The sequence below is a fragment of the Tripterygium wilfordii genome, chromosome 9, assembly GCF_013401445.1.
Source record: "Tripterygium wilfordii isolate XIE 37 chromosome 9, ASM1340144v1, whole genome shotgun sequence".
In the NCBI taxonomy this organism is placed as follows: Eukaryota; Viridiplantae; Streptophyta; class Magnoliopsida; order Celastrales; family Celastraceae; genus Tripterygium; species Tripterygium wilfordii.
In genome coordinates this window covers 10,736,584-10,756,534 of record NC_052240.1, presented here as the reverse complement: position 1 = coordinate 10,756,534, position 19,951 = coordinate 10,736,584, and the positions used below count along the sequence as shown (strand labels likewise).

The 19,951-nt window shown below is 34.9% G+C and overlaps 2 protein-coding genes across 7 annotated transcripts; one reads left to right on the top strand and one right to left on the bottom strand.

The window, feature by feature from the left end:
* Positions 1-392: 392 nt before the first annotated feature.
* Positions 393-7,404, bottom strand: LOC120004798 (histone-lysine N-methyltransferase ASHH3). Of its 5 annotated transcripts, XM_038854101.1 has the most exons (15): positions 7,201-7,403; positions 7,056-7,088; positions 6,138-6,204; positions 5,602-5,731; positions 5,293-5,404; positions 4,334-4,433; positions 3,586-3,664; positions 3,306-3,477; positions 3,142-3,222; positions 2,833-3,007; positions 2,196-2,223; positions 2,008-2,098; positions 1,804-1,852; positions 1,646-1,728; positions 393-772 (listed from the first exon to the last, which is right to left on the bottom strand). In XM_038854101.1, the coding sequence occupies exons 2-14, from the start codon at positions 7,070-7,072 to the stop codon at positions 1,657-1,659; spliced, it is 1,173 nt and encodes a 390-aa protein (XP_038710029.1). In that variant the 5' UTR covers positions 7,073-7,088; positions 7,201-7,403; the 3' UTR covers positions 393-772; positions 1,646-1,656. The 5 variants fall into 5 exon arrangements, 4 of the variants coding, with proteins under 4 accessions (XP_038710029.1, XP_038710032.1, XP_038710031.1 ...); XR_005469646.1 differs by having other exon boundaries at positions 2,019-2,098; positions 7,056-7,404; XM_038854104.1 differs by lacking the exon at positions 7,056-7,088 and having other exon boundaries at positions 6,138-6,196; positions 7,201-7,404.
* A 6,120-nt stretch (positions 7,405-13,524) lies between these two features.
* On the top strand, positions 13,525-19,736 carry LOC120006226 (cysteine protease ATG4-like). Of its 2 annotated transcripts, none has more exons than XM_038856183.1 (9): positions 13,525-13,770; positions 14,262-14,792; positions 14,893-14,978; positions 15,941-15,991; positions 16,160-16,539; positions 18,110-18,248; positions 18,867-18,922; positions 19,024-19,094; positions 19,211-19,736. In XM_038856183.1, exons 2-9 carry the CDS (start codon positions 14,324-14,326, stop codon positions 19,426-19,428), a joined length of 1,470 nt encoding a protein of 489 aa, XP_038712111.1. In that variant the 5' UTR covers positions 13,525-13,770; positions 14,262-14,323; the 3' UTR covers positions 19,429-19,736. The 2 variants fall into 2 exon arrangements, with proteins under 2 accessions (XP_038712111.1, XP_038712110.1); XM_038856182.1 differs by having other exon boundaries at positions 14,258-14,792.
* The last annotated feature ends 215 nt before the right edge of the window (positions 19,737-19,951 follow it).

The following is a 19,951-nucleotide window of genomic DNA, read 5'->3' as shown; positions in this document are numbered from 1 at the left end:
AAGAGCATCCACCCATAAAAAATCACCCTTAAAATGATCGTCTACTGGTCATTGAGAATGAACCATTACGGAACCAAGATCAAAAAGATTGAGAAAAAGACATTCGCAACCACGGATAAAGATTCCTCCAAAAGTAAAAGCATTATTAATCTTCCTTTTTTTTTAAGAAATCGAATGAATTTTGTCCTATACATACACAAGAAAGGTAATCTAAAAAGAAAAAAAGAGACGAGTCATTCTTTATTTTATCACTTAGGAGTCGTGCGACATGAAAGTCTTGCGTTGGTCGTTGTTGGAGATTAAAATTTCACCGCATCATTACAAGACGAGGTCTTAAATTGGTTCTAAACCAAAAAAAAAAAGTAAAAAAAAATTACAATGTAAATCACAAATGAATCAAAGTAATCCTTTTCTGGTTCTATAGTTCTGCATACCATGAATAATGCCTCATTGTCAACAATTGTTTCTGTAACCACATACACCGTCTTCTAATCATACAGAGCATTATTACACCATTTGGGTTGCCTGCCGTACCTTCTACATTAGCTTCATTTTTCAATGTTTTCCAAGACACAGTTCTCTCATCTCGTGCATCAATAGCTACAGTTCATGATATCCTTATTCTCAAGGAAAAGAATGTAACACTATATTTGATACAATATTCTTGTTTCCTTTCTGTGAAACAACAAGGGCTCTCAAATTTCATACAACAACAGTTGGGAGGTTTCAGTCAGATGCGACACCAGGCTCCACAAAGTTTGGTTGCTGTTTCCTGCGATTCAACAAAAGGAAATTGTTTATAATTGCTCAACAACAATCACAATCTTAAGCAGAACTCTTCTGAGGTTAAGATTTGCAGTAACGAAGAAAGTTTCACACGTAGAGTAGTAGGCGGCAGAGGAGATATGCATAAAATACCCAACAGACATATCTAAACAAATCAGTATTTCAAGAGGAAGTGCAAACAACGACCAGTGACAAACCATGTTAGAAAGAGACAACAAATACAAAATATGAAGGGTTTCTAGAAGGATCTAAATTTATCCATTTCTTCTAGAAATCAGACATGCAGAAAATGTCTTTCCAGTTGGAGGATCATCCAAATTCCACATTCAAAACTAAAATTGATGGCTAAAAACCAGATCATTATATATTTCAGCTTAATCTAAACAAACTACTTTCATATACTTATATGAGCATATTCAAATAGTATTACCTTAAAAAAGTGATCATATCATATGGGTAATAAAACTGATATCCATGCCGTGTTTCGTTAAAGGAAATTGAGGTCTACAGTCAGAATTGGCAATTCCATGTGCCCATATTCCTGTTATGGCTTAGAAAGGGTTGATGATCAACATCCCCATGGGACATGAATAATAGAATCGACACAATACTGTCAGAATACTTTAATTCTGTTAACGTGTTTAGTATGCTAATTTGTAGTAACACTTCTTCAAGTTGTCTTGTCTACATGAAGTAAAATGGGGCAATCACAGCCATCAAAATAATAATAAATTAATTTCCAAATATTATAGATTATATATCAAAAAAATAGTGAGGCACTGTGCAAGTTTTCACCAAGCATTTGTTCGAAAGTAACACAAATGAGAAACATATAATATCCAATAAAAGCCACACTCACCCACAGCTATGTCATACAGTTACAAATTCCCAATCCTCCTTCGACATGTCAAAAAATTCAACACTACCATCTTCAAACATGATCTGCGACAACAAAAATGTTAAGATCATAACAAAGTACTCACTTACATTGTGGCAACTGCAAAAAAACTCTCTTACCGAGTGCTTCCTAGAAGACTTGTCAAACCATTTAATAATCCCAAAAGACCTGAAGCATTTGAGGAAATCAAGAGGAAAGTTCAGTTGTTGAAAGTTCTTTTAAATCTCCTACATAGTAAAAACCAAAAACTAATGCAAAACATTTGAGGAAATCAAGGAAACCAATGGTTAAAAAACTACAAATTTGCCACTCTTGAAAACTACCTGTCACCTACAGGATGAGATATTCGTATCACTTTTCCGATGCAACTTAGAGAGCATGCTTGCCGTTGATAAAGGCCAGACCATGAAGTTCCTGAAAGAGGGGGTAAAATGAGGAGCAAAACAAGGGGGGAAAAGGTCAAAAGATGAGAAAGTAATGCATAAACATAGAATAAAGAAACTCTGCTTACCTACGTGCAAGCCTTCCTTATGACAAACCTGCAAAAGAAAATCTAACCAATTACTTTAAATTTTGTCTTCAATTTCATATACAGAAAAAGGTACACATAAAAAAATGCAGAATATTGAATTCAAATACGCATTAACTCATATTGAAGATTATCATTCACAGGCATTTGGACTAGCAGCAAAAAGAGGAGAAAGAATAAGGTTAAGGTCGCTTGAAATGCCAATGAACAGCAACCCACTCACTTTCCACATAAGATAGGATAGTGTTAAAACTCAAAAACTATATGATACGCCACCCAATGGAAATGAACAAAAGTAAGTTTTCATACAATTTTAAGTGAAATGAACTTTCATGAAATAGAATGCAAGTCCACATTGACACCCACACAGCTTTCATTTACAGTGTCAGCTCTAAGATTGGGATCCAATATTCCTTCCGATTTATGATATATCTGATGCCATGAGAAAGCAGTAGGATCTCTCATTTTGTTTTCGAAGAACAATGAGCAGATGACATGTTGAGAAAAGATTCAAATGTGGAGTCATGGACATGTAGGCTACTATGACCATGCTACTTATTAAGCACAAAGCTAACTAAAAATGATCTAAACCATCTATCACGCAATCACTTAAACGTACATCTTTCCCAGACAGAATTGCTTTCAACTTGGGAGACGACACTGCCACTTGGCATGCCACTAACTTCAATGCAGCATCGGAAGATATCTTAGGCTTGCTTGGTTTAACCCCTAGCTTTTGCCTACAGCTTGCAGCACCACAATGGCAATCTTGATCTGCACCAAATTGAACAAACCTGCTAAATTTGTTAGAATAAAGAAACAGAGTAAAAGTTTTTAAGGGAAAATCCACTTGTGGCAGCATCACTGTAAGCAGGAAATGACTCATTCTCAGTAATATCAAGCAGAAACAAAGTGCAAGTTCTCATACTGGTAATCATATGTCAGATGCTCGCCCTTTTTAATGTTTCGAAGTGCAAATATGCCGATTCTTGTTTCACCATCAATTATCCTTCAAAATAAAATAAAATAGGATATCTAAGACAAGAACATTGACCATTATCATTGAAATGAGATAAAAGATCAATGAAGAACCATTTCTGCATCTCAGTATTGGGACAACAACTGTGGTTTATGTATCTTGATTTGTTTCCCTTGTATGTGGCATCAATCACCATATCTCGGTTGATTTCACATAGGTAAAAGTTTGTTTCACCGCGATGTTTCATATTCCAAAGCCTTTCCTCACATGTTTTGTCGTCAATAACTGCATAGAAAAGACAAAGCACTGATTAATATGTTTAAAAACATAGCACAATATCTAAATATATTTTCATTGCAACAGAGAAGAAAGGCAACAACAAAAAAAACCCACCTTCCCCTACATATTCTATAACAAATTCTCCTTGCTTAATATCTTCATCTGCCACAATTCCAGCTCCACATTTATCGGTCTACAAGCAATATTTAACTTGATACTTTGAGTAAACACAGTAACAATTAGAATACTGAAGGAAAATAACAAATGAGAAAATGGAAACTACTACAATGTGAAAATAAAAGTGACATTCAAATGTAATTGACAAGTGTGCTTTGAATGTGCATGCGCCTATATGTGTCTGGAAAGAGAGAGAGAGAGCTTAAGCAAAGAAAGCAAAAAAAAATCCGCTTATTGGCCTTGTTCTTTATCATTATCTGTTTCAAGGCTTTGTAGTTATTTTTTAGCTGGTTTGTTCTGTAATGTTCTGTATCTGAGATCTGTTTTCAAAGGCCTTCTCTATCAACGCCCTTAAGATATGCCGGTTTGTACCTTCTTCTTTTGGTTTATATGTACTGCTGCTTATCAAGAAAAAATAAAGTTTCTTAAGATATAAAGTGAATTGCATGTGTTCATTATCAGTTGAAGGATTTTTCTTTGCTTCGTTCTTTTGGTGTCACAATTACACTAGTTGCTCTGGCAGTTCATCAAGTAAGGCAAAAACTTTTTCCGGTCTTCACATTTTTCTATTAATCAATGAAATTATTTAAAATTTAATAGCAATGATAAAACGAATCTGGATTCCAATCATATAACAACTCCATATGATAATTAAAAACTTCAAGGAGACGTCATAAAGTCATACCTGCACCAATTTCATTTTCTTCACAGGTTGATGCTGAAATGGTTTGTTCAGGCATGAACTCCCACATTTGCAGCCTGAGGAGCAACTAGAAAGTAGCATCCTGTGAAAAGAATAAATTGAATTGATATGCAAATCCTAAGTCCTAGTAATGAACCATGCATACAATTAAACCAGCCCTACTTCAACAACTTTGGACAAATTCTGAAAGAGAGAAGTCCAATTGTATAAACTTGCTGACTACAGAAATTTACATGGACTTTTAAAGAATTCAGACCAATCACATCCTCTCCCAAAAGCAATAAAAATCACATTGACGAGACAAGAAGCAGGAATTTACAAACCTAAAATTCATGTATTTTATCGCGCCAATTGAGCTTGTTTTTTCTTTTCTGGGGGAGAGATTGGGGAATTGTGTGTGTGGGGGGGGGGGGGGGGGGTGATGCTGCTAGTTAAAAATTTATGAGACTGTTGCCTGCAAGACAGGATTGCACTGGAGGAAAAGTACTCCAGATCAATTATGAGGCAGGGTCAAGATAGGGAACCCCAATGACATCCAAGTCATCGCTGTTATGAGATACTATAGTACAACCAAGCACTAGTAGATTTTCAAATTGAAAAATATGTGAACATGATTGTTATTGAGGTGAGCATTTCAATAACAATCTAACTAAAAAGTAAAAGAACAAAATCTATGAGAAAACATAAATCAAATTGTCAATCTAAGATTTCCAGTGAAATTCGAATCCAGTGACGTGAGATGAAATAACATATGAAGAAGCATATTCAATATAAAGAACCATTAATGTAGGTCATATGAGCATATGTGTGAGAAAATGGTGCTTTTGCCATAAATTATCTTTATCATACAGAAGGAAAAATATATGAAAGAAAAAAAATCAAGCAAACTAAAATTCACCATCATTAAGTGGCTGCAATGCCATTGGAAAAAATAACCTTACCCGCAATGGCAATCCCTACCACAAACGCTAGAAGAACCTGGCAATGGGCTGCAGGAACAGAATATGCCATCATCCTCAAGACGTCTTTTGATCTTCTTTGCTAGATATATGTCTACAATTTGCCAATGTAAACAAAAGCAAAAATATACTGATACATAGAGATTATATAGAGGCAGGGATAGGGTGAATAAGTAGGGTAAAGAAAAAAAAAATCCAAGAAGAAAGTCTGGGGAACTACATCAAGGATCAGGGGCATTTTCTAACAAAGGAAACATGAGAAATAATTCAATCAACATCTTTAAAGGATACTTCGCTTAATGAAGGTGTACGGTGTAGGCTTCCATTTATTAAACCAATCTGGAAGTTCGAACTCAACTGGTGTCCCTGGCTGTTTCATCAACTTGTTGAATGCTTGGCTGATGCGACTATGCTCAAAATTCTGATAATTAAAAAAGAAATTGATATTGGCTCTGTATCTCATTACAAATTTACAATAGCTTCAGAGTTCCAGAAATAAATTTAATACACAGATACAGCTCATGCCACTATATAGTTCATTTTTAAAGTATCACATAGTAGAGATGGTGAAGCAGAAACGTTAGCAGGCAAGGGATGGGGAGTTACTAATTTAAAAAATCCAAACTTTGTTGCCGACAAAATGTTGCATGGCCAGGATTCTTTCCAATGTAAATTCATGTACAATTACGCAATGTCATCAATGCCAACGAAAATTATGTAAAAGATAGTAAGATGTTGAAGGCAGAGAAAACATATGAAATGGAGCATAGGAACTAAAAGAGGAAATTGATTACATGGTACTAGATAAATGTCCTGAAAAGACCAACCTTCTTTGCAGAAGGCATGGCCTCAACAACAAAATAACCGCAAAAGTTATGATCATCAGCTGATTTCCTACAAAACCAACATCAACAGTAAGTTCTTACTAGTGCATGGAAAAAACCATAATGCAGACTTTAAATCAAGATGTAATTACATCCACGCAAGCAACAGAATTCATTTTCATGAAGATGGCTTTTTTTAAAAAAAATTATGTTTTGATATTTTTACAAATATTTGCAATTTTAGATATTAATAAAAGAAATTTGTTGTTTACTCCTGTATTGGGATTAATGAATGAAAAAAAGATGGCATTTATCCATGCAAATTTCTGTCCTCTTCATATAAAAACCCAAATGTTTCAGCCACCTTATATATACAAATCCAGAAAATGGACTAGAGAATGTTATACAACTTGATATCAAAACATGCAATAATCCATACAAAAACCAATTAAGCTAACAAGCTGGACAGGTATCTCTGTTCTACTTAAAGAAGTTTACGTGAGCAATCACCAGGATTAACATCTGCAAGTAAAATACATGACAAACAAAACTTACTCCAATCTGTCACTCTAAAACCTATTCCAATAAGAAATACGTTCTTATTACAGAATGATTACCCACAACATCAAGAAAGCATGACCCAGAACATAAACTGTTCGAAAAAATTAGTGGACTCTGAAAATTCTTTGTTAGTTGTTACCTATGAATGCGACATGCAACACACGAATTCTTCTAAATCAAAAGGCAGTAAAAATTATTCATGTCAATTTTCACAAGAACGAACGATAATCACACATAACCTTGAATTATCTCAACACTTAAAAACCTTCCTGAATACGGACTTCGTTAGATAGAATCCCTAACAAACCCGAATGGTAGAATTAGCACAAAGAGTACTAACAAATAATTGGCAATTCACACCTCTCTAGAAAGGCCATCTCCACGACTACCTTGCTTTCAAACAGTAAAAATGATTAGAGTCTTCAACGTCAATCTTTATCCAATTCTTTCAAAACGACGAAATGCAAGACGACATCTTGAATGAGGTATAACAGATTACACATACACAAGCAATCTACGGGGAATTCATGAATTCATAGCAGCAGCGCGAGGTACGGCGAGCAAGCGAGCGAGGATCAGCGAAGAGACCATGCGAGAGGAGAGCAGAGAGTCCTTACCAACCAACCACGAGCAGCAAAGAGAAAACTACCAGATCTCACTTACAAGAACTGAGCGAGGGACAGGAAGTTTTTGAGAGGGAGACTGAAAACGCAAGATAGAAATGCCGTTTCGGGAATTTATTCAATCCCTCCCCTCAAAAGGTGGTATTGTGTCCCATCCTTCAAGGAGATGACACGTGTAAAGTTAAGGTTATAATAGTCAATTCAAAGTTCAATATATGAGCTTACTTTGAAATTGTTTTAAATATATTATTTAATTAGTTAAATAGTTTATTATTAAAATGCCCTTTCATTATAGTTCTAGTAAAAATAATTATAATGGAATTATTTTTTATTTTATTTTACCCTTCTAATTAAATTTCCTGTAGCATAATTATATATATAGTATAACTCTAATGGAATTACTATTGATTTTTTTATATATATTTTAAGTGCTAATTATATTTAGAGTGATAAAGTTTCAATTAAATTAGTTTTAAAATTTTCTTTATAGGTCTACTAAAACGTTTGGAAATAATTTAAATTAGCATATATGACACAATTTGATAATTAATTGTCTATATTTTATGATGAATTTCATAATGCTCATCTATGTAATTTGACACAGCATTTTGAACAGCTTATATGCTTTCAAAAAAAAATTGAAACCAAATATTCATAATATTTTAGATGGCATACATGCTAATATTTAAAACAACATTTTACGAACAATTATACTTTTCAAATTGTAGTTTACCAAATGGAGCCTACGATTATTTTTTTTCCATTTAAATAATATTACGTATATTTTATTATTATATTTAATGTATTAGAATTCTAATTTACATTTCCATATATGTTGCTATTTGTCAGTGATTTCAAGTTTCAGAATGAGTTACGGGGCCCTGCAGTTGATGTTCTACTACAGGGCTTGCATTAGGGCCATTAGAGGCCTTAATAATTTTTAAAAAATTATCAAAAAATTATAAATATAAAGTATTTGGTGTATAGATTAAGATCATGTATTTTTTTCAAGGTAAAAAAACTAAATTCATTGAGAAATGATAACAAGTTAAATAGGTGTTTGATCCAACGGTGGAAAATGCTTCACATTTGTATCAATATTTTGTCAATCAATTTAATTTTTTTCCCCCTAAAAAATTACATCACGATGATCTAAACAATAAAAACATTACATTTATTATTTTTAGATATTTTTTTAAGAACAATTGATGGCTTAAATGAGCCTACTGCAGTCCCCCATTTGTCAAATTCTTACTCTTCAAATTCTTTGCCCGTTAAACAATCCGCGTTAACATTTAATTTGAATATCCAAACTAAAAATTCTAAAATAAAAAAAAATATATTTTTATGTGATCATATTTAATTAACGAGAAATGAAATAGTATAAAAATGAATAATTATGGGATATTGTCAAAATTATATATTTTTCAAAATAATGTTATAGATATTTAATTAAAAATAAGTTAGTATTCCAATAATTTCTCTCTTTCTCTTTTTGGGAGGAAATGAGATTCGTCGTTTGGGAGCTTTCCTTGAAATTCAAAATTTCAAGGATTTCATCCACCAACCAAATATACAGAAATCATTGGCAAAAGAAAAACTCTTATTCCTAGAAAGTTATATTCCGCGAACCAAAACAACACCTAAACATAAACGAGAGCGGGATCTCACACAATTTACATATGTGGCCAAAAGTATACTCTTGTACCCCCAACAATCATGCCCATGAAGTTCTGGTCCAACACACAAGCATTGTATAAAGTATTTACCAGAGGTCACTTCCCAACAAAAGTCAACATATATCAACCAAAACAAGATCATTAACGCATGATATTGTGGCACATATCATCTTCTTTCAAAATGTTCTAAATACATAGACAAGCCTATATATATATACAGAAACGAGATGTTGGTAACATGCATTCAATATACAAATTAAATTAAAAAAAACACACACACACACACACAAACACAATTCAAATGAAATTCTACCCTATATGATAATCATTCTTGAAGCTTTTGAATTCAACTTTAAGAAACAAAAACTGATAACAAGGAATGCGAGGATAAATTTTACAGTCAAAAATTTTGCTGAGTTCTATTCCACTTTTTGGTTCTCATTTCGTAATAAAACCCTTTCTTAAAAGTTCTAAAAGGCATCCTTATAAGTGCATATTCTTTCTTTTCTATGGTATAAAAAGGAAGGCGTGGATAAATTTTGTACTCAAAAGTTATAAATGGCATCTCAATCACAAGGCAACTCTAGATATATAATGAGTACATATATATATATATAAATCTGAACATGGTCCAACGGCTCGACATTCCATACATGTTAGTTAGAACACTGCACACTCCATTTGGCAGAGCTTATTTGCGGTTAAAATAAGCTAACTTATAAGTTGTGAAAAATGTTTTTTTTCAACTATCGTTTGAGCCACGTGAGCAGAATAAATAATCTTTAACTGATAAAAATGGGTATATCGTTCTATTAAGTCACAAGCAATCCATAGTGCTACTAAGCATATTAACCTCACAATAGCAAAAACTGGGATAGTTGCTTCTCTAGACATGTAAATGGCTTGATTGAACACAATTAGCCCCAAAATGATTAAAAGAACTCAAATAATTAGTTAGTCAAGCTACAAATTCTTAGAATCTAATTGCCTCTAATCCCCTTGATTCCGAGGAAAAAAGAACAAACTGTTAAATTGAATTCCAGTCATCTTGCTTAGATCCTGACCCCAAATTCATAAAAATCGAATTTTGCTTTCAGGGACATCAAGAATTCAGAAATTTTCACCTAATTTCTCATGCCAATTGTTGGGTATAAAAAATATGTATATGCCACATGGTACAATGATGCCATTTAATTGACTAAATGGTGAACGACCAAGTTTAGACAGCAACTGGACAAACTAGAAGTTTGAGCGAAGTAAATCGATCAACATGACAATTCCAAACATCCCACCCAACGTGTAAAGAAAAATGGCTAACGTGGAAGTTATGACCCAGAAGAGATGCAGCAACACTAGGACGTGGAGAACACGTGTTAGTCAAGGAGGGATCAATTCTTCAGCACTACTGAGCAGTTAAAATAATATGGGACACTTGGCAGCAATCCAGTAGATCCAAGGTGAACGACCAAGTTTAGACAGCAACTGGACAAACTAGAAGTTTGAGCGAAGTAAATCGATCAACATGACAATTCCAAACATCCCACCCAACGTGTAAAGAAAAATGGCTAACGTGGAAGTTATGACCCAGAAGAGATGCAGCAACACTAGGACGTGGAGAACACGTGTTAGTCAAGGAGGGATCAATTCTTCAGCACTACTGAGCAGTTAAAATAATATGGGACACTTGGCAGCAATCCAGTAGATCCAAGGTGAACGACCAAGTTTAGACAGCAACTGGACAAACTAGAAGTTTGAGCGAAGTAAATCGATCAACATGACAATTATCCAAACATCCCACCCAAAGTGTAAAGAAAAATGGCTAACGTGGAAGTTATGACCCAGAAGAGATGCAGCAACACTAGGACGTGGAGAACACGTGTTAGTCAAGGAGGGATCAATTCTTCAGCACTACTGAGCTGTTAAAATAATATGGGACACTTGGCAGAAATCCAGTAGATCCAACTGTAAATACCATTGTTAGCAATTTTTTAGAACATGTATATAAGCCTAGATTTTAGATTTTACAAGGTCTAACCAATCAAAGACTCAAAAAGAGCATGTAATTTCCATTTCATAGCATTTCAATTCAATCATCTTTTTACAATTTCTTTGTCGTGTGCTTGCGCTCCTTAGAGGCCAATTTCTTTCTCTCATTTGCATCCCTTTTTGGGACTTTGTTCCAAGAGATTTGTTCCCGTGCACATAGTCTGATCTCATTTGTTCGCAACACTCAAATTCCCCAGCAGACACCAATACCAGGAGCTCCTCATATAACAGTTGTTTATAAAATAAATTTAGGTAAAATTTTCACAACCATTGTTAGTTAAAAAGCCATAAATGAGAATGAGATGCACAAACACACATACACATAACAAATACTGCTGATTCATTGAATTATTTACATATTTAGATCAAGGTCAAGAAGTTAGGAGCTTCCCACAAGGGACTCAAATTCCCCAGCAGACACCAATACCAGGAGCTCCTCATATAACAGTTGTTTATAAAATAAATTTAGGTAAAATTTTCACAACCATTGTTAGTTAAAAAGCCATAAATGAGAATGAGATGCACAAACACACATACACATAACAAATACTGCTGATTCATTGAATTATTTACATATTTAGATCAAGGTCAAGAAGTTAGGAGCTTCCCACAAGGGACAAAATCCATAGACCAGCTAAAACCTGAGAGAAAGGAGAGCAATATTTTCTCTATGCTTAAGTCTGCACAAACGGGCGTAAAGGTGCAATTTCATGGTAAAACAAAAGGAATATGAGAGAACATGTACAAGTAGGGGCGTAGCCAGGATTTTAGTTCAACAGGGGCACAATTAAAATACTGGGGGTGTGGGGGCAGTGCCCTCGGAAATTTTTTGAAGGTTATGTATATGACACGAATATAATCACTAGTAATAGTTTCAAGTAATAAAACAATACATCTTTGTTATCATAATTGTTTTTTACGAGTTTTCATATTCACCAAACTAATACAATAAATGAATTACAATCAATACATCAAATTAATATAATAATTGTATTACAAACGGTCACGACGATTCTTCATTTTATTGAAAACGTTGAATAATAGTCCTATTGCTAATATCATTAAACGCATTCCTTTCAATATGTAGACAAATAAACAATCATTTAAAAATTGATCTCTCATGTGGTTGCGCTTTTGTCTCTCTTTGAGATTGAGATTTGAGGGGCCACTTTCGTCTCTCTATGACTATGAGGTGGGCACTTTTCTTTTTGACGATTTTATCTCTCTATTAATATACGTATTTTTTTTAAAAAAAATTGAGGTGAGACACGTGCCCACTCTGGTCCTTAACTAGCTACGCCCCTGTGTACAAGCAATCATACACACATTTGCAAGTGCTAAATACTCGGAATTCTAGGGTTTAATTTAAAATAAGAAAAATCTATGGTCTTTTTTTTAACATTCAATTTCAGTATATATGCACCAATAAAAGTGAAGCTGGGCAGTAGAAATATATGAGAGATCAACATACGATAAGGAACTTCTCCAGGTCTCTGCCAGATGCAATATCTCAAACAACAGCCAATGCACGGTTGATTTCAATTCTGATAGCAGAGATGGGTAACTCAGTGGAGTTAACACTACATAAATGACATAGTTAAGCTGAAATATGATAACAACAAGGGATCGAGTGAGAGAGAGAGAGAGGAGAGGGAGACGAAACAACGTAACTCGGTATTAACCAAGTGGTTATATCATCGGATTTAGACGTGAAACCTCCCTCAGATCGAGTGCTCAAACGAGTGAGACGTAATTCTTTGGGATTTCTTGAGTTTCGTCGGTCAAGAACCGATGACATGTGCCTGAGAGGGGGTCCAGAGGGGTGCCCAGGTCCCACTGTAATTTTATTACAGCATGTCCCACTGTAATACCCTTTATGGGTAGTAAAAAAATTTATTTTTATTTTTAAAAATCATAAATATATAGTATTTTTCATATTTTTGTTTAAAACAAAAATCAAATGCATCGTGATCAAACACATCAAATATTTTGAGTTTATATCCGATGGTCTAGAATTGTCGTGTCTTTTTCATATTGAATTTGATTTTTGTTTCTAACAAAAAATATATCGTTGTGTTCGTTGCGATGAACACTACATATTTATTATTTTTAAAAATAAAAATAAAAATTTTTAATATTAAAAACCGGTATTACCATCGGACCTGCTGTAATAAAATTACAGCAGGTCCCGGGCTTCCGGGTCCAGAGCTCTATTAAAGTAGGGGAGGGTGTTATTGTATTTTGATTTATTTTTTTAAAATAAATCGAGTCAATATAATTATAATTGTTGAGCAGATCTAATGATAAATGATGCTTCAGAATCCAACGGCTGTTAAATAAACGGCCAACTGCCGTGCCGTTTCAATCGATATTTTTCTTTTTTTTTTTTTTGCTTCTTGCGTTGCTTGTTAGATCGATCACTTGGCCAAACAAACGTGCGAGGTTGTCGTGCTCTAAATTAAATTACTAATTGTTTATTATGAGAAACCTTTTTCAAAAAAAGAAGAAGCTGTCAGTTGTTGTTTTTGTCTTCTGCGTTTTTACACAAAGAAAAAAAGAACAAAGGATCTGGATTTCCGAATTCTAAACGAACTGAGTGAAAACAATAATTCATTCAAAATCAAGGATTTATATTGAATTCAATTCTGTTTTTCTCTTGTAGTTGTGCAGCATAACTGAAACCGAAGAGACATAATACGCCCAATCTCTGTGGGTGTATCGTTCTAGGTAACCGACTAGCTCTTTATGCTCTCTTTCGTTGCGGTTCGCGTATTTACCCTCCATAATTTTTCTCTGTGATTTCAATTCGTTTTTTCTGTTCTTTGTTTTTTGAATCATATGTGATTGTTCGATCGAGCATGTCTTGATAGGACGAAGTTATATTTCAATTTTGTTTTGAATTCTTCGATTAGCTTCCAGATCCCTATCTGTCGATGAAAAAGGTGGAACTTTTATTGCCTCCATCAGTTTCTCCTTTTAGCTCGTAAATTTGGCAGCAGTTTATTTGGGATTTGGGATTTTTGTGTGTGGGTTTTTGTATTTTTTTTTTCCAATTAATCAGTTGAATATATTTTGTTTGTGTTGCTTAGCATCCTTATGGGCAATCATGAGCTAATTAAAATATGGAGATGCTTTACGAAGTAATAGTTGCTATGGAAACAAGATTTACACATGAATAATTTTTTTTTCTTCATTTTTACACATCATTTTCAAGGTAGATTTTCTAGAATTGGGCTGCTTCTAGGCGGCCATTCTGCTACCGGAACCGGATGACTAGGTAATGAAGGGTTTTCTTGAGAGGGGTGTCCCAAAATATTCTTCCAGAGGTAGTAGTGCCACCCCTAGCCCAAATTCCACTTCCCCATCAGTTTCTTCAGATTCAGCTCCTAGTGAGAGTAAGCCCTACAAAGCTGCTTCCTTGTGGTCAAGCTTCTTTGCGTCTGCATTTGCTGCGTTTGAATCACATAGTGAGTCATCCCCTTGTGAAAAGAAGGTCATTCATACCAGAAGCAATGGTTGGACATCAGCTGTGAAGAGGGTCGTGACCAGTGGCTCAATGAGGAGGATTCAGGAGCGTGTGATGGGGTCAAGCAAGACTGGAATTTCTAGCACAACTAGTGACATTTGGCTTCTTGGTGAGTGCTATAGAATTTCACAGGATGAGTCCTCCACAGGTGCAGCTAGTTATGATGGAATTGCAGCATTCAAACATGACTTTTCATCAAGGATTTTGATGACATATCGAAAAGGTTTGTTTATTATATATTTGAGGATGCTTCGGAGTGGAAAGCTTTCGTGTTCCAACTGTTATAGAAAATATTTATGTGATCTTCAGATCGCTAATTGTAGGTTTTAATTCTATTGGGGATACCAAGTATACAAGTGATGCTGGCTGGGGTTGCATGCTAAGGAGCAGTCAAATGCTTTTAGCGCAGGTACAGATATTGTATTTATTTAACTTTGAACCCATCTCATTCGAGTGTCATATGCTTTGTTATAGCTTATTGGTTTGTGAACCATCATATTTCCTTTTCTGTTGGTGCTCATTGGGAACTTTACATCTGTTATCAAGCAAGTAACAAAATATGTACTTGGTGAGTCAAAAGGCCCTATACCTAAAGGTAAAGAAACATGGTGGTAGAGGGTGTTAAAAAAAATTAGGACTAAGAGAGAATGTTATAGGAAGTTACATGATGGTAGGGACGAGGATAGTTATAAAACGTACAAACTAGTCAGGAAAGAAGCTAAAAGATTATAGGAGAGGCACGTCATAAGTCATATACTGAGTTATATAACAAGTTAGATACAAGAGATGAAAAAATATTTATAAGCTAGCAAAATACATTAAAGAAAACTAGGGGCCTAAATCATGTAAAATGCATCAAAGATATAGATGATAAGGTTTTGGTGAAGGACGTAGAAATTAACGAGTGGTGGAGAAGTTACTTCAATGAGCTACTTAATGGCGGCATGGAGGAATGTTGAAGATCTCCATATCTCTCCTGAGAATATGGATCCTTGGTGACTTAAGGAGAATGAAAGGGATAAAACCATGAGACCTAATGGAATTTTAATTGAAGTATGGAAATGCATAGGAGATGTAAGTATAGTATGGCTAACTAAGCTCTTTAATCAAATTATTAAGACTCGTAGGATGCCTGATGCATGGAGGAGAAACATTGTAGTACCTATATCCAAGAACAAATATGATATCCAAAGTTGTAATTGCTCGTAAATAGAAATCAATGGCTAAAACGAATACATGTAGTGGCTTCTCGTTTATTTTCTCATAGATTCATATAGCTGATCCCAAACTTTTGGGATAAAGTTCGTAATGATGATAATGATTGTCTTTCTATCCTAACTTGGTGCTAAAGACTTCTTTCTCAATGTGTAGGCATTGCTTCTTCATCAAGTAGGTAGATCTTGGAGAAAGTCTTTGGAGAAGGTAACAGAGATGACCTTAATTTGAACACTTAATTGACATTTTTGAAAAAAGAAGGGAAAAAAAAAAAACTTCACAAGGGACACTGCATATTACAATTTTACTTTGATATGATCCTAGATAAGTGTTACTCCCAGTATTTTAAGTTCGGGTGCCTTGCTAACTATGCAGCCATTGGACCAAGAATATATCAAGATCTTGCACCTTTTGGGTGATTCGGAGGTATCAGCTTTCTCTATCCACAATCTTCTTGAAGCTGGAAAAGATTATGGACTTGCAGCTGGGTCATGGGTAGGCCCATATGCCACATGCCGCTCATGGGAATCCCTCGCCCGCCATAGAAGAGGGCAAACTGATTCTGAGCATCAGACACTTCCCATGGCTGTATATGTCGTTTCTGGTGATGAAGATGGAGAAAGAGGTGGAGCTCCAGTTGTGTGCATTGAAGATGCCTCTAGACGCTGTTTTGAGTTTTCCAATGGTCAAGCTGCTTGGACACCCATTCTTTTATTGGTTCCCTTGGTTCTGGGACTAGAAAAAATAAACACCAGGTTGGTAAATAATGAAGTTTATTAATTTGATGGTTCTTTTATATTATGTGACAAGCTTTGAATTCTAATCATGATAGATTGACAATCTGCTCTGTTCAATTCTGGAACTTGATTATTTTGTTTGTTCTGGAATTTGGCATTTCATTATAAAGTATTGTTTAGAAATGAACATTTTACATTGCATGATGAACAAAAAATTATCTTTTACTGTTGGTTGTTAGCCAGTTTATTTGTTTCCGCTTGAAATGCAGCTTTCTTAGTGATACAATGAAGCCATATTTTATTCTCATGTGGCTTTTCCTTCACGATTTATGCAAAGGCTTAGTACCATTTGGTTTGATGCAGGAAAGCAAATAGCATTTTAGTAATCTCCATTAGGCCATTGTCCCATACTGTTTGGAGTCAGCTACGTGCATGCATAGAGAAACCAGTTTCTATTGCCTCTCACCCAGAACTTGACCTCTTAAAACTTCCTGTCACTCATAGATGTTGCTCATAGCAAAATTAAGAATCTGATTGAATTAGAATTATGAGGGAGAATTCGCTCTAGTGTGGGCATCCTATGGATTCTACAGTTATATTTTTATGACTTTATATGCTATGTTATATGATAGCCTGGTAGGTGAGGATCAAATGGATTCAAAGATCATTTCTAGCATAGCACTTTTGATGCGATAACGGTGAAGGACCATAATAGGTCAACATACTAAACATAGATTGAGATACTTAGCTATATGTCATCCTGACCCATTACAAAGTGCTGGCATGGTGGTTATCCAGTTCGATCAGGGTCTAGATTTTCGGAGAGATTAAGAAACATGCTATAACTGTCAAATCCATTGAACATGTATAAGTATATGCAATCATCATCAAAGTCTATATGAAACAAAGTTGGGGTTGGCTACATGAATCCGCATGATAAATTAGTGAGAATCCACCAAAGTCGTCTTCTTCATCATCATTGCTATCAAAAACTACACTGTTGATTAATTCTGGAGATTCTGTTTCATTTCTTATCACTCCCATCCATTTTTTCAGTCTACCTCTTTTCTGTGTAGTATCCCCTTGGATTTTCTATAGCCCTATGCGCTACTGCGCTAAAAACGCAACCATATAAGTCAATGGTATGGTATTTCTTTTTCCTTTTTCTTTGTATAGATTCTATGTTTACCATCATTATTTGAATGGTTTAGGGAATATTTTCTTCGTGAACTTGTTAATCTATGCATTGCTTGTGGTAATATGCCATGATACATACAATAGTTCAATTCCCCTGTAGCATTAAAAAAGAAAGAAAGAAAAATCCATGCAACTCTGCAATGTAGTTTTTTTACTTTCATTAAAGTGATCTATTGAAATTGACTACTCAATAATCTCAAGAAATTTTGTTATTACTTCGCTTTACTTATACTATTATCAGTATTGATAGCAGACTGAGTATGAAAAAGGTCCTTGTAACATTTTGAGTTAATGTAGAGACGAGATCTATAATGAATGACAAGGACTATAGTGAAATTATAGAGGAAGTATTCTAGCTTATATATTGATATTTTGATCTAAATTTTCACAGGTACATTCCATCATTGAGGGCAACATTTACCTTTCCTCAAAGCCTTGGCATTTTAGGTGGGAAGCCTGGTGCTTCAACTTACATTGTGGGTGTACAAGATGATAATGCTTTCTACCTTGATCCTCATGATGTTCAACCGGTAAATCAGAATTTTAACTGATTGCTCTGATTTTAATATTCTAGTTTCATAATTTAGATGGCTTTAATCGCACAGGTTTGCCAAACAAGTATTGTGCGACTTTTTAATTCTTCAGTTCTTTCTGTGCTAATGAATGAACCAAAACAGCCTACATGTGGTATCTTAGTTGAGTGCGGTTTTGGTCATCTTAAATTAAGAACCCTAGAAACTCAATTGATTTTTCAAGTAATGTAAACCTTGGAGAAATCTGGGCATCTAAGTTTTTACCATATTTCTATGCTAATGATTTTTTTAAAACTATCCAGACACCAAGTAAGAAACCCTTTTGAGGTAGGCCATTGATGTTTGTGCTACTTGCACTTTTATCTATAATATTACTCATGCTGTGGAAAAGGGGGAGCTGATAGATATAACAGCTCCACCTTCAAAGGCAATCATTTGAATTGCCTCTCTTGGGCAACTGAATCTGAATGAATTTATTCTCTTTATTCGGCTTTCAAAATATTGCATAGTTTATTATTATGTCATTCTATCTGTTTATTTGAATATAGGATTATGGATTTAAGGATACATTGTTGTACTAGCCATTGTTACTCTCTCCGTCTGTTGGTTTTGCAGACAATCAATATCAGCGGGGATGATCTAGAGGCTGATACTTCGTCTTACCACAGCGAGTAAGCTTCTTGTTGGATGTTTTTATCATGTCAACTCATTTTTATGGTCTGCTTTTACGTCTTACTTCGCTTTTATGTCTGTCTTCTGTTAAATGATCCAGTCTCATACGGCACATTCCTCTGGACTTGATCGATCCATCTTTGGCAATTGGATTTTACTGTCGGGACAAAGGTTTGTGGGTTACTGTTGGCTGAATTCGATGTTATTAACTGGCTGTAGCTTTGGAAGAGAGAACTCTTCTCATATAGCGTCTCATTTCCTTTTATTTATCCTTTTCTGGTCTGCAGATGATCTCGATGATTTTTGTCATCGGGCATCCAAGCTAGCAGATGAATCAAGTGGTGCTCCATTGTTTACCGTAACTCACACCCATAAATTATCAAAACCAGTCGACCACATTGACATGTCGGGTGACACTGAAGTTCAAGATGATGATTCATTTGGTATGGTGACCATGAATGATGTTGGAGGCCTTGCCCATGAGGATGACTGGCAACTTCTTTAATTAGAGAATTGATATGATGCTCAGGATTCCAAACTTGTAGCCTGTTTTCTCATGCGTTGCCAAATGAAGAGAAGTGTCTCTCGTTTGCTTCAACACTAAATCTAGAGTTCGTTTGTTGGGTCAAAATTTGTACAAAGTACACTAATTTATCCTGATTCATTCTTAAGACAATAAATTATATTAAAGTGGGTAGTGTAATGAGGCAAATGTGGATGTTGTATTCTATATGGTGCTACTGTTGTTATTGTCTGATTAGGTAAAAGGCTGCCTGGAGTATTCCTTAGCTTCAGAGTTCCCTCCTCTGTCTACAGATTTGTCTTTGAATCAGGTAGTTTTCTATGTGCAGTGTAGTGAATTGTGTTGATACACAGGAAGGTTTACATAAAACGAACTCTACAAGGCAAAGCAACAAAATTAGACTGCAAATTTAGGCTCTTGTGGCCACGCATTACTCAATTTATTATATCGTCAGATGATAATTTTTTGTGTGTGCGGGTTTGATAGTCGAAGTTTAAGTCTATAT